General features: G+C 40.2%; 1 protein-coding gene across 6 annotated transcripts in view; it reads right to left on the bottom strand.

Moving 5' to 3' along the window:
• Positions 1-3,465: 3,465 nt before the first annotated feature.
• The window catches only part of znf438 (zinc finger protein 438), a 117,056-nt gene continuing 105,470 nt past the window's right edge, over positions 3,466-15,051 (bottom strand). For 5 of the 6 annotated variants that reach the window (XM_020624737.1, XM_020624741.1, XM_020624738.1 and 2 more), the window contains 2 exons: positions 8,616-10,409; positions 3,467-7,192 (listed from right to left, as the gene is read on the bottom strand). In XM_020624737.1, coding sequence (XP_020480393.1) covers positions 6,604-7,192; positions 8,616-10,381 — 2,355 coding nt within the window. In that variant the 5' untranslated portion in view covers positions 10,382-10,409 and the 3' untranslated portion in view covers positions 3,467-6,603. Of the gene's footprint in view, positions 7,193-8,615; positions 10,410-10,790; positions 10,941-11,070; positions 11,157-15,051 lie in introns of all 6 variants that reach the window. The other variant, XM_020624742.1, reaches the window with a different exon arrangement.

Below are 15,051 nucleotides of genomic sequence, written 5' to 3' on the forward strand. Positions count from 1 at the left end.
TCCAATCAGTATAATCAAACACAGCTGGACTCAAATGAAGGTGTAGAACCATCTCTGGGATGATCAGAAGAAATGGACAGCAGCTAAGTTAAATATATGAGTGAAACAGCAAAGGGTCTGAATACTTATGACCATGTGATATTTCAGTTTTTCTTTTTTAATCTGCAAAAATGTCAAAAATTCTGTGTTTTTCTGTCAATATGGGGTGCTGTGTGTACATTAATGAGGAAAAAAATGAACTTAAATGATTTTAGCATATGGCTGCAATATAACAAAGAGTGAAAAATTTAAGGGTGTCTGAATACTTTCCGTACCCACTGTAAGTCCTGACATGTGTGGTGGGGGGTTAGAAATTTGTGATGAAATCATTGATGAATGTGCACAAGTATCAGCAACATAGTGCATGTGTCAACAGAAGCTTCATGCATGGTAATGCATTAAGACAAATGGCAACAGAGCATGCATTAGGAGTGAGACATGAGAAGGCAGGAGTGGACCTTGCCTTAGCCAACCGATTGCATGTTGCACTCACATTACACCCCACCAAAGTTGCTCTTGAGTACCTCTGATCGGTGTGAGGCACATTTGTATTCTCCCATAAATCTCCCTTAGCATTCTACCAGTTCTGTTGTTCCAAGTCTCGCTGCATGTTCTTTAGTAGGCTTGTCCCAAAGAAAGGAGAGAAGGAACAGCCTCCGGTTCTTCTTTCCTATTAATTGCGAACAAGTAGGGGGTGGCTTTGATCTGCCCTGTCCCACTGAACCCCAGTGAGGTCAGGGTGCAGTGTGACTGCAGAGATACACATTAGCTCTGATTAAAGGGAAATATGCATCACTATATACTGCTTTCCTTTTTTAATCTGTGGCTGAGATGTGATGCGACAGCGATGCCAGATTGGGTATGTACTGCTGCAACAGCTTTATCTGGGTTCCACCAGAGCTGAAAGCCTAATGAATTTGAATTAATCTCATTTGAAACCTTTGAGTTCTTGTAAATAAGTTGAGGAGCTGATGTAAACCTAGCTAAGGTTATTTTGTCGGAGAGTCTAGGCTGTTGCTCGTTTGACTAGCAGCAGAAATCAGACAAGAAGTGTCCTTTGACCCTTGATGCTGGGTCTTGTCTCTCCAAATCATTAAGATCTGAGGACCTGTATTCCACACTGGTATGGCAATGACTATCAAGGCATGGCCTGCACCAGTGCTCACAGTATTTATTATGGGAGGATCATTCTTGTTCTCAATTATCTCTCAAATACTATATTCTGTCTGGTTTTAGGTACTTTGGAATTTGTTTCTCAAGATATGTGTGTTGTGGTTGTTCTTATGGTTTGTTGCTGCTCTCTATTGCTGCTGGAACACAGGAATTTCCCCATTGTGGGATCAATAAAGTCCTACCTTACCTTACCTTCCATGGTGTCAGGATTCATCCTGACACCATGGAAATCAACATAGAGATTGTTCTTGAATGCAATTATTTGTTCCTCCCTGTTGTATGAATTTGAGAGTGGGAGAGGTTCTTTGTACTGCCTTTAATGCATCAGATGACCTGAGAGATGAGAAAAATGAAGATTAATCTCCTGTTATGAATTATAAAGTATCCACAAGTCACACAATTATTGTTGGCATGCTCCTCTCAGAACATGAAAATCTCACCTTTCTCTCTCCATCCCATGTGTTTTACCATCTTGTTGCATTTTTAATCTAGATTTTACACTGTGTATGCTCTGTGGTTCAGCTAGTAAAAGATGGTAATGTGCATTAAAACCAAAAGATAGAAACATTTTCCTATGCTTCAGCAAACAGATGGAAGGTCAGCTAGGATGGGAGGAGTACAGAGGAAAGGCATATGTAGGCTCCTAAAAGCCCTTTGGCTAACCTACTTAACTTGATCCTGACAAAATTCCCACTTCCACATACCCTTCCAGAGTGAAATGTTAATCAACCCTAATCTATTCTGATGACTAGGCTTACACGGTGATGTCTGCCTACACAATCATTTTTGCTACAGTAGATGGAGATGCATGTCTGTGTTAAATGTGCACATGAAGAACAGTTTCATTCTGCATTTTAGCTGTTTATTATAGCTAAATCTAGTCACTTAATTTGATGAGGGAAAATGAACTGGAAACTTTAATTTCAGTTTTTGTATTGTGGTAGTTTTTTTTTTTAATTTGCTCAGTAGCTACTTAGGTTTATGACCAAAAATCTGCAAACTAATTACATTCCCATGAGCCTCAGCTGTACCTTGTGTTCAGTGCAAATTAGCTAATTTTAGCATGCTAAGACAATAAAGATGTAAACACAGTCAACATTTTACCTACCAAACAGCATGTTAGCAGTAATGTGAGCATGTTGGCATGCAGATTTTAGCATTGAATCAAAGGGTACATTTCCCTTCAGATATTTATTTTCATTCCTCAATTCCATTTCAATTCTCACTTGACTAGGAGGTCATTCCTGGTCCACCATCTTGAATGGTCTCCAAAAAGCTCTTATTCCTGCTCTGAGTGAGGCGCGAGAAGGCTGCTGGAGCCACAAGTGAGGATACAAGAGACCATTCTTTGCAGACATCTTTTATGGACTGATGATGCCCCTTTATCAGAAATCAGTTGGTGATTGGACACTTCACATGAAGGATTGGACGTAAGTTTGTTGGCAAATCTCAGTTTCCTTAATTGCATCCACTTCTCCCTCACTTAGTTCCTCCCACATAAGATGAAAGGAAACAATGCAAGGAGAAAATGCGAGGACCAAGAAAACACATTTCTACAGATATGAGATGGACTTCCAAGTCAAATGAGGATTGAGGAACAAATAAGGGAACAGAGTTACTCTATTTCCTTGCATATTTTCCTCACATCTTACATGAGAGGGACTGAGACAAGGAAAAGATACAAATGAGGGAAACATTGATGCACTTAAGGGAATTCAGATCTACTGTACCCTAACCATATCTAGAGCTGCTAGCACAGCTGTTTTGAAGTTTTGGTCAGACGTTGGAAGCGCCTCTATAATTTTGTCTTCCCCAGCTACATACATGAGGGTCATATTATTAGGAACACCTCTGAACATAATGTAGTCCAGCATAACACCACCTAAAGGTATAGTTAAAACTATAACCTCAATAATAAACATTATTGAATTTATACATTTAGGACAATTTCAGCAAAAACTGAAGCAGCGAGTGTTATAAACACAGATGTTAAGGCAGAAGTGTTGCGTTGAACTGAATACAATTGTAAAAGTGCACCTAATAAAGTGGCCGGTGAGTGTATTTTGTTATTGTCTTATAGTTAAAAAGAAATTGTGTGTGTGTATATTTTCCATAAGGGATGAAGAAGAGCAGTGTGCTGGGTATATAGTTAGAACTACTGGCTACAGTGAAGAGTAGAGTGGGAAGCGAAAACTTGACAAAACCAAGCATACCCATTTCGAGAATGATTCCTCGTGTCATCTATTGGTCTCTTCTCTCATTACTACCTAAACCCTTTTTGTGTAACCTAGTTTTGAAGTTCTGACCTCAACACTGAAAAGCTGTCAAGTGCTATTGGACTACCCATGTTCCAATAAAAGTCACAAAGTGCTCAACAAAGCTGATCTTTATTGTCATAAACATCAGGTTTTTCAGGACACAGTCATGAGCACAAACACTTTCTGTGTTTTTTTGGACAGTCAACGTTTTGTGCCAAACACTTTATATGGCCTAATGTGAGAGTTTTCTGACTTGTGCTGACTCATGTACATTTGTCATCTGAGCAAAGAAGACTGATCCTTAATTCTGTCACTTCCTGGTTTGTGATGGGACTGAAAACAAAGGACAGTTCACCAATGAACACAGCATTCAGTGAAAAGTACTACTTTGCCATAGTTTACGTACCGCGTGCGACATGTACACATCACTGCTTTGTCCTTCATTCACAGTCCTACATTTTGTGTCAGACACAGAAGAATAGCTCTACATGGCTTTTGCTACCAGTTTGGCAATGATATATTCATCTTGTTTTCCTCCTCTGCTGTGACAGAACAAAGCAGCTGATTCACTAGTTAATCTATGTAAATATATGTTTTTTTTCAGTATCTATATTTTATCTGTAGAATAAGTCTATATAGCATATACTTTGGGTAGGGTTTTAAAACATTCATGTATATTCACTTGACCCTGTGATTTTTTTCTTCCTTATGAAAGATAAACATAGCCAACTATAAACAGAACTACTGTACTTGCCATGTAGCAATGGCCTCCCAACAAAGCAACAAGCAAACATGACATCTCTTTGCTGGTTATTTAAAGACCAACCACAAGCATAAATATACTAAAAGACCTCTGTATTAATCTAGAGTATAAAATAGCATATGTGTCTGGACTTGACAATAGTTTATACCTACCATTAACTGGGTACGCACAATTCCACAGGTACATACATGAGCTGGCAACAACAGGTAGGCAATTTGATGGTTTCCTTTTTGTATTTTACTAAACAGAGTATTCTGTCAGTGGCTGAAATGCAAGACTTCTACAATCAGAGTGAATAGACCCTTGGCATATTACAGAATACACATTATAGGCATTAATCAACAAGTCAAAGAGGTAAAACTTGGCCTACAGAAGACGATGCTGATTAAGTCACATTGCGCATGAAGAGCATTTTTCTTTTAGAAGGCCACAAGGATGTCACCGGGCTGCTCGTTAAGTGTTTCTTCATCGGTCCAGACAGACTGAGGACCATAGTACTGCTCTTAGTGAAAATATTGATTTTCCATTACAGGAGCAATATAACATATAATAATTGTATTACTGATTTCTTTTAGCCTGTAATAATCCAAGGCCAGTAGAGAATTTGTCAGCCAGTGTGACAGTAGACAGTGTGCCCTTATTATGAGATTTACATTTCACAATAGTTTAAAGGGTCCGTTCACCCAAATTAATGAAACATATTTTTGTACTTTCCCATAGTGGTATCCTGGCTGATCTTTCAGGTAGTTTCAGTTAATGTCAAAGATGTATTCTTTGAGATTTCTGCCTGTACTCCAACACCATGGAGGGTGAATAAAAATTAATTTGTGAAGGTCACAGCATTTAAAACCACATGTTCTAAATTGAACTGCTATTTGTGTTGCAAGTAAAAATGGCTTAAGGGTTAAGATGCTGACCAGGAACTGCGGTGTCTCTGGTGTGACTCTGGCATAGGTTCTGTTAGTCCACTGCAAATAGTCATTCCTATGACTGATGCATAAGGTAATTTTTTGACTATGGAGTGTTGCCTTTCTTCCTGACTCTGTCTCTGGGAAATACAGCTGGCATAGGATGAGAGGTTATGTTAAATGGATATTTCATTGACACAATTTTTTAATAATGATGGAAAAATCTGAAGGCCATCCATCATTTCGACAGATAAGAAAACAGGGCAATTTACCCTAACTTACAGTAAGGCTACTAAAAATCCCAGTAACTGCTATGGTGTTGATGAACAAGGTGGAAAAAGAGGAACTAATGCGGTGGATGAAAGACAACTGAGAACGTAGTCAGTGTATCTTGTTATTTGGGAGCTGACAGCGCATCGAAGAGCAACAGACTGGAGGCAACAGAACGCATGTGGGACAAGTCACGGAAGGATGCAGCTGCGCCTCTGGTACAGAAGCAGTGCACAGTGCGGATTCCTCCTGGTGAAGTGAGCATTTCAGGATTGGGAAACCACATTCAGAACAACTTCTAAACACTCCCCGAGAGAAATATTGCCTGACTTTAAAACTTTGGTTGCAGTGGAGATGGCGAGTCCAGTTTCCAGCATGGCAACAGAGCGCAGGTTCAGCTTTCAGATCTAAATTATGACAGACGTGAGAAATTGTTTGACCGAAGATGCAAAACCTACTGACAATCGCCTCTGCAGCAGGTCAGCCAAGTTCAATACAGTTAGCCAAACTGTAAATGGCTTGTTCATATTTTAATGGTAATTGTCTACTTTTGTAAAATTGAGGTGTTCATTTTTGCTGGTTTATGCAGAACAGCTGCAGTGTTTTTAGTGGCCTTTAATGTCACAGTGGGCAAAAGTTGTGTTGACAAGAAAAGTGGCAGCATATTAGCTTTTTCTGTATATTAATTATTAAACAAATACAATGAAAATGAAAGGAAATTATCTGCAAGGTTAGATACCATAAGAGACAAGCGTTTGGCTGAAATGACCCTTTAATAGCTTTACCGTGTCAGCTAGGTTATAAATTACTCTTAACTTTTAAATAATCAGTAGAAAAAATAAAATATTCCATTTCCAATATGATTTTAAATACATATCTCTGAAAACAGAACAGTGCATTAAAAATAAAAACATGAAAAATTATATTGTTTATAAAAGTGAATTCTCTGACCTACAGAGAACATCCCCTATGAACTGTAACACAAAGATCAATTTTCACAATTGGTTTGATATTCTTCTTCTTTGTTTTCCACTTTTGGATCAAGTCATGTGCATCAGCTGGTGAAAGATGAAACTAGTGTTAACAGACATAAAAGAGACTCTCCATCCCTGTGCTACTAATTGTTAGGACTGAATGTGTACGAGGAGTAGCCACAGTAAAGGGCTCCATGCCCAGCCAAGGGCTACACTGGTTAGTGTGGGCTTGGAGCAGGAGTATCCAGATCCCCTTTTTCCTCACACTCTTCATGTCCAGTGTAGGAGCTCAGGGCATCCCAAAGCAGGCTAGGTTGTTCACAGTGGTGGTGACTCCGCCAGTGCTCCATAACTCCCTCTTTAGTGTCCAACACCTCACTGCAAAGCACACAGTTAAAGGCCGCACCTGCTGCAAGGACACTAAGTACTCTGCCACTATCTGGTGGTGAAATGGCCCCACTGTCCTCCTCCTTCCTTCCATGATGGTGGGACATGATGTGCATCTTAAGCTTGGAGAAGGAGAAGAACTCCTCATCACAGCTGCCACACTTGACCAAATTGCGTTTCTCATTGAGCTGCCGCCAATAGTGGGCAGCATGCTTTACCAGCTCATCTTCAGGAGCACGGCCACCCCGCAGGGGCTGGCCATTGTCAAGTCGAACCTGGACCTCCTCCCCGTGCACATAAATCAAGTGCATCTTCATGTCAGCAAAGGTGGGAGTGATTGCCTGGCAGCGACCACATTTAATCTGCAGTTCTACTGGGTCTTCACAATCCTGCTCATCTGATGGGTCAAGGGAGTTAGCCCTGGTGAGAAAAACATTGCAAATGCTTACTTGCTTACCTTGTTATCACAGTTGAATATTGCCTTGTCTAGCAATCCATCAGTTTTTGAGCCATTTAATTTATATTTTGGAATCTGTGCATTAGGGGTGTGAAACATGATGACATTAGATTGGGAATGATTAAAATGTCTCCACAATTTGCTTTTACAGAGAGATCATTTGGTTCATGTTACAATGTGCATTCTATCAGTTGCAGTTCCATGGCCAACATGCAACACTGCATAGCACACCTTCACATTCCCTATTTGGCTACGTAGTGGCATGGATGTCAACACAAAAGTTTCAGTCCTTAAGAATTTCACATCAGTAATATGGAACTGGTTTGGATTTTCCAAAACCAACGCTGCTCAAACAGGTTTTTGCAAATGTTTGCATGTTGGATGGCAATATGATGAAACTTTTTTTAACCACCTTAAAAAAAAAAAAAAAAAGCCACCAGAAGACAGTGAGAGGACCCCATCAGCTACAGCTACACAGCCAGCAGTTACATAGCCAAAAGAAACAACTAACAATATCATTTGAGAAAGGCACACCATATGGACAGGACAAGTAAGTGCTTGAAAGAGATAACTGATGCTGTGACTTTTTACCTGGTCAAGAATATGATTCCTAAAAAACTGTAGAAAAAGGAGGGCTTAAAAATACTGCTCAAAACAGCTGATTTACAGTATGCAAATATTTTTCCAACTTGACCATTCTGCTGCTGTGGTACTCAACAACAACAACTGATCTAGTCCCACTGCTGAATGGTCTGTTATTCTTTTTCTATTAGGTTTTGTTACCTTATAAGGTTTATGTTTTTAATTATGTTTGGTTGTACTGTTCAGTATAGTTCAATCACTTGCAAAATGGTCTTCAATACCAACATAGAGAAAAAATCTGCTGCTGTTGGTCATTTGCACTGCTGTCCATGTACATTTCATAAGCTAGTATGCATCTCATCACCAATGCCCCTGGTGATGCTGACCACCTGACAATCTTCTTGTTATTTGCACTACTGTCACTGTTTGCACATGGCTTTGAGTTTCATCATAGACTATTAGGTTGTACCATTTAGTTTATCCTTATTACTTGAATTCAGTTTTCATATTCTATTTATTCTATTTTAGTTTCTTAAATGGTATGGGCATGGGGGCTCAGGTGAGAGAAAAACAGTATTTCGTTTTTTCTGCATGTACTGGACATATTGACAATAAAAATCTTTGATCTTGTTCTTAAGATAAATGAATAGGATGAATAGGAAAATAATAAAATAATAAATAATAATAAAATAATAAATTGTGATAAGATCATGATACTGCCTGAAAAAAATTAGGTTATAAAAAAGATTATAATTAAATAAGGAATCATCATGTTCAAGAGTTCACAACTGATAATAATCTTACCCCTCAAAGGACACATCATCCTCATGATGGCTGATGGATGGCTCTACAGTCAGTACCACCTTGTGGACCTCTCTAAGATGACTGAAGTACACTCCCACATATCCAAAGGCCTTCTCGCAGAACTCACAGCGCAGTGACCGACGTGGGCGTACCTCTGAGTGATGAAGCTTCATGTGGGTGCTCAGGCTGCCAGAGTGAGCATAGGCTTTGCGGCATACTGGGCAGATGTAGGGCCGACTGTTGGTGTGACTATTCATATGACTCTGGAGGTGATGCTTGAACTGGAAACAGCGGCTGCAGGGGGGGCAATGGTGGAGTGGACGGCAGCCTATGAACACTCTGGGATGGGAAGCACCTCTCAGGTGAAAGGTTACTGGGGTTGGTTGGGAAGAACAGTCAAGGATCTTGGAAGTGGTACTGGTGGGGAGCTGATGACCAAGGAAGAGCTCCTGTTCTTGGCCATCTGGAGTAATGGCAGGCAAACTAACCAATTGGGGAACTGTGTCCATAACCAACATCGGTTTGGGTCGGATGCTCCGGTACTTCTTTGAAATATCAACTTCCTTTTGTTTGGAGCCTGGAAGAACCGTTGGCAGTTTCTCAGGCACCCTTCTACGAAAAAAGGACAAGGACCGCTTCTTTCGGGCCTCAAATGCTAAGATGTCTTCAATTGTCTTTCTCTTCCTCCCTCTCTTTTTGCCAGGTGGTTTCTGGAGGGACCCCAGTACAGGCATGAGTGTGGTCTTGGACTGGGGTTGTAGAGCAGAGTTTGGCAACTGGCTGTCACTAAAGGCATCAGCTGTTTTAAGGGCCTTGGATGTAGGATGTAAGGTGCTGGTGAATCCTGTGTGGGTAGAGAAAGCCTTCTTTTCTGGGGACAAATTGCTGAGCTTGGTAGCTGGGATGAGGGTGCTCTTAATTTTGGAATAAGGCAAGATGGGAAGTTTACCCTTTGGCGGGGATGGAACAATCTGGACTGCTTTACTGAAGATGGCTGGGGACAGGACAGTGATACTGCCTTGGGGTTGGGCTGCAGTGGGCTTTGACTGGCACAGCCTCACTGTAGTTTTACTTTCCTCTTGGGATTTTCCTGAGGAACTTTTGACAGGAGCAGGGGGGTACTGGAGGCTCTGAATAAGGCCAGCTTTAGCGGGTTGTTCCTGGCCTTCTGGTACTCGCTCCAACTGAGAGGTGGAATACAGGACAGTGTTGTCTGGGAGCAGAGCAGTGACAGAGATGTCAGAAGAGGCTGTGTCAATCAGAATTACGTGCTCTGAAACCTCCTCTTTGGGTTCTAGGGGGGGGGTTATGAGCTTTGATTCCTGTTGTTTTTTCTTTGTCAATGTTGATTCCCCACCCAACACTGACTTGGACTGTGCTGTCACAGAAACCATGGAGGGCGTTTTCATCTTGGCATCTAGTGATGGTGATTTGACATTATCTGTGATCCCCTTGTTTCTCACTGGCTGATATCTGGGAATAGGCAACTTGAGGTTCTTTTGGATTGATTGGGTTTGTTGCTGCTGTGGCTGCGGTGTCTGAGAGGAGACAGAAGGGGGCAGCGCCACCAGGGAGAAAGTGCCATCTTGACCTGCTATTTGCATCAGTGCATAGTTTTGGGTGGGCACAATGATGGACTTGGGGGTGGAGGCAGTGGTAGCCTCTGGGAGGGTAGAGGTAGGCTGACAGGATAGGACCGTAGAGCAGGGGGAGGGCACCATGGCCGGGACCTTAGGGGCGATGCTCCGGAACTGAAGGCTCTTCATCTGAAGGGGGAACTCACTTACTCATGAACTGAAACACAAAAAACATGCAGTATAATTAATTGTTGCACTACTGGTAACCTAAACAATTCACCTTGCTTAAAATTTTTGAGGAAACAGATATGCCTTAAAAAAATTGGAGTAATGAATACTAAAGAAACTTAGTTTGAATAAAATTGACTTAAATGGGTTGGAAGTAACTTTTTAATAGCAACATTAAGTTCAATGCAGTAAAAGACTAAACATTTGTATTCACAATTTAAGTTAATATTTAAGTTGAGAAAACTCTTAGTAATAGAAAATGCAATACATTTCTCAAAACTTACACATAACAGCAATAGAACACACTGTTCACATCTACGTACAAAACATTCAATATACAGTACAGTTTGTAGCCTAAGAACTTTTATACTTTATGTCAGAACTGGATATTCCTTCATTTGGAAGCTCAATAGATCTGTGACAAAATTATCTTCCAAGATGATCCCTGCTTTTGTTGGGTTCTGGTGAGGAGAAGCCAGGTTTCGGCAACATCTTTGAAGATGTTCTCATTATTAATAACCTTACAGAGACGAGAAAGAAAAGACAACGCTGACAGTTAATATTAGTAAGTAGTATTCTCATTCTACTTAATGAGACATTGATTTGTCTGAAATGGAAGAACTAAACATTAATAGCATAAAGTTACTAACTGTGCTGCTACTGAAGAAGTTAGAAGGACCTTCCCCAAAAGGAAGCCCCTGTGGGACGGGGCACTGATTTCTGTTGGTGCAGTAATCTGCAGGACAAAGAATGGTCCATATCAGCTACTAACTACACTACCCCTAACAACAGCAACAAGATAAATGTAGCCACCTTTGTCTGCTGCAGGAAGCAGGCTAACAGCTGACCAGTGTAATCTCACTTCTTAAAGAAGTTCATGAGGTTTGGACAGAAAGCACTTTACAAAACTCTTCCATCTTCCTTAAAAAAAAAGTTTCAAACAGCACAGTTTGAAAACAGCTACAGTAACATTACTTACATGTCAGTAATGTTGATATCCTATATTATCATGAAGAACAGCAAAGAGAACTTGGAGGTTGCCCAAGCCTTATATGATTCTTTCTTGCTTGACCTGGAAGTTGTTGCAGTTGAGTGAGGATTGAGTACATCATAAGACTCTTACTCTGTAATTGCTCTGAGAAGCAGTAAACCACACACACACACACACACACACACACACACACAGAGAGAAATACTTTCTGGAAGGATCAGTGAAGCATAAAAGCTGCCCCATGGTATAAGCTTTGCCAAATGAAGAGGTGCCCCCCTCTCATCTCCCCCTCCACTGACCAGTACTGCACGCTGGCCAAAGGCAATGAGGACCTGAAAAAGCCCTGGATTTATTTAATCATCCCATGTTCACAAATAACGTTTCATGGTTACCCAGTCGGGATAAGGGTTTTCCCCACTGGTTATCCATTCTACCTATGTTGATACTAAATACTGCTGAACTCTATGGAGAAACTATAACCTAAGAGTGAGGTTTTAAACAAGTCTTTATTATCTCAATCTAGCAAACCATTTCCATCCATCAATCAAAAGCCACAGGTATGGCTTTAAAAACAAAGGCAAAGTTTCCTACAGTTAGATCAGTGCTGCATATTTATATCAAAAGGAGGGAGTGATTATAGTGGAATGCTTCAAAGGGCTTAATTGTAAACAGATTCTTAGAATTGAATTTCACATGATGACCTGACTTTCAAAAACAGCATTTCATATGGGCAGAGTTCCAATCCCACTCTGTAATACTAATCACCATAAAGCTGAAAGTGTGGAAGCTGGAAATGTTTCTGTACAGACAGATTATCCACATAGTACCCCAACCACATTCTGACTCCATAAAACTGGACATATTCCTCTCCTGTGTGATAGTTTATTCCAGTTTGACTGTGACTCTGGCTAAAAACAGAGTGGAATAAACCTTTGGGATGTACATTTCTTGGGGCATATTATGTGGCTACAAGGGTAGAAGCTTGGTGATTAATTCTACCATGTCAAAATGTACAGTATACTGTAGCTGGACATGAAGAAAAAAAGATGCATATCAACAGCTGAAGAAGGGAGCAGTAGAGGCCTGAAATCCATTTGTCATAGGTGATTCAGCAGATGTTGCCTGACGCCAAGTCACTCCACTCAAAAACAAGTTCAGCATCTGCTTGTCTAGTTTTACTTGAAAAGAAGGAAGAGTACTGGGGCAACATGGTCAGTGTTTTGGGGGGTACTGTGTCTGAACTTTAATACTTTGAGACATCTACCATTAAAAAACACACACACACACACAACTCATTTGATAGACAACAAAACCAAATTCATCAGCTTGTCTTCATCTGAAGAAGTCTATCCCAACAACTGTAGTCAAATATTAAAACTAACTAGAGAAATGCATTTCCCATCGTAAATGCATGTGAATGCTGATAAGATGAAAGATCATCCTGAAAATGCCCGAAATCAATTGCTGAAACAGCTGAAAGATGAGAAGAAATGGCTGAAGTTCTTTGTTGAAATAGTTGAGAGGAAATGGCTGAAGTTCTTTGCTGAATAATCTGAAGGATGAGATGCAATAAAGTAGGAATGGCCTTGAAGAGCTGAACATTTTGATACCTGAATGGCTTTGCTAGCTGAAAGTATGCTGAACTCAAGATGTGAAAATAGTCCAATAGGACCCCACAAAGTAGGTAAAACAAGTAGGTGTGAATGTGTGTGTGAGAGAAGGGGGGGAGGGGCAGAGAGATGGAGAGCTGAATAGATTAAAAATATAAATGTTATAAAAAAGTTGAGTACAAGCAGGGATGTCCTTGAAGAGTTGAACAGATAAAGACCTCAATGGCCTGTATAGCTAAAAGTACGCTGTACTTATTAAGTGTCAAAAAAAGGGTGGGAGATCCCACAATAATAATAAAAAAACTAGAAAAATGCATTTCCTGAAGAAAATGCGTGTGGATGCGAGCTTGGTAATGCATTGCTCTGAAAATGCCTGAAATCAATAGCCAAAATGGCAGAAGGATGAGAAGAAATGGCTGAAGTTCTTTGTTGAAATAGTTGAGAAGAATTGGCTGTAGTTCTTTTTTGAATTATCTGAAGGATGAGATGAAATATATACAAGCAGGAATTTCCTTGAAGAGCTGAACATTTTGATACCTGAATGGCTTTTGTAGCTGAAACTATGCTGAACTTATAAAGATGTGAAAATTGTCTCATTCATCCCCACAAAGTATTTAAACGAGTGATTGTGTGTGAGTGAGCGAGTGAGAGAGAGAGAGAGAGAATTCCCAGTTACACCCAATGTGCAGAGAAGGGATAGTGGTTATATTGGTATTGGTAGGGATGTTGGAGATGGAGCTGCCAGGCAAGAGGTCAAGAGGAAGGCCAAAGAGGAGATATATGGATGTGCTAAAAGAGGACATGAATTTAATTAGGGTAAGAGTAGAGGATGCCGAGGATAGAGTTAGGTGGAAACAGATGATTCGCTGAGGCGACCCCTAATGGAAACAGCCGAAAGAAAAGAAGAAGAAGATACTATCTCCACATCACCATGTGCAAATCCATTGCTTGACAGCATTCAATTCAGTAGAGCCAATCCCTGTTGATCTTCAAGCAAATTATCAGTTACAGCACTACAGGGGAACACAGCTGCGGATCAGTTATCACATTCACAGTGTCAATACCTGCTTTGTGCAGCATAAAAGTGCTCTGCAAACATTTTGCATCCTCATGCATATATTGTGCTTTCTTATAACAATGTTGGTTTGTCCTGATGGATAGATTCAACATACAACAGAGGGACAGAAAACATTGAAAGTTCATGCACAAAATTAATACTTTCCAGTAGAAAAAGACAATTTGTTTGACTTTAAATCACTTTACTCTTGACTTTAATCTCTATCCAAATAGTTTATTTTTTTGTTTTATAACAGTTCATTCCTTTTATTTTCATTTGATCCATTCTTCCTGTCTTTTTCTAATCAACAGGTAAAGAAAATAGACAGAGAAAATGTTAGTCTAGCTAACACATGCAAATTAAGTAATTAACCCAGAGGAGATGACCAGTTTTTAAAATAGTTTTCATTAAGGTGGAGTGTCAGCTGGTAATTATGTAAAAGGATTTTCACATTTGTGTGTTTTATCCTTGGGCTAATGTCAACCTTTGGAATACACAGCAGTCATATATTGTAATACCTGAAATAGCAAAATTTCACATTGTGAAAACTATGCTCTGAATTTTCAAAGCAGTCATCACAATATCAACATCACTATGATTTGACTGAGAAACAATTTTCCCCATGGTGATCTTGATGGTCTGTCTGAAACTCTGAACTAATGAGGTATTAACCCAGCCCAGATAGCAAGCATATGTGGGCCGAATCCGGCTGAGTTGCGGCACATCTGGCTAACTGCCGATTTTGGCAAATGATTACAGGCCATACCCGAGCAGAGCATGCCAACGGACTCTGGCTGACATGTGGCGCATGTAATCTGGGCCAGTTTTGGCTGAGTACAGTTGGGCTGGACGTCTGGACGCCGGTCTGTATTTTTCCTGACTAACTGGAATACGCCCCTTTCATTTGGTGACATTTTAGAGATGACTTAAATAGATCCTAATCCTGTTATATGCAGATTGAAAATTAAAACAA

The sequence above is a fragment of the Monopterus albus genome, unplaced genomic scaffold, assembly GCF_001952655.1.
Source record: "Monopterus albus unplaced genomic scaffold, M_albus_1.0 scaffold336.1, whole genome shotgun sequence".
NCBI lineage: Eukaryota > Metazoa > Chordata > Actinopteri > Synbranchiformes > Synbranchidae > Monopterus > Monopterus albus.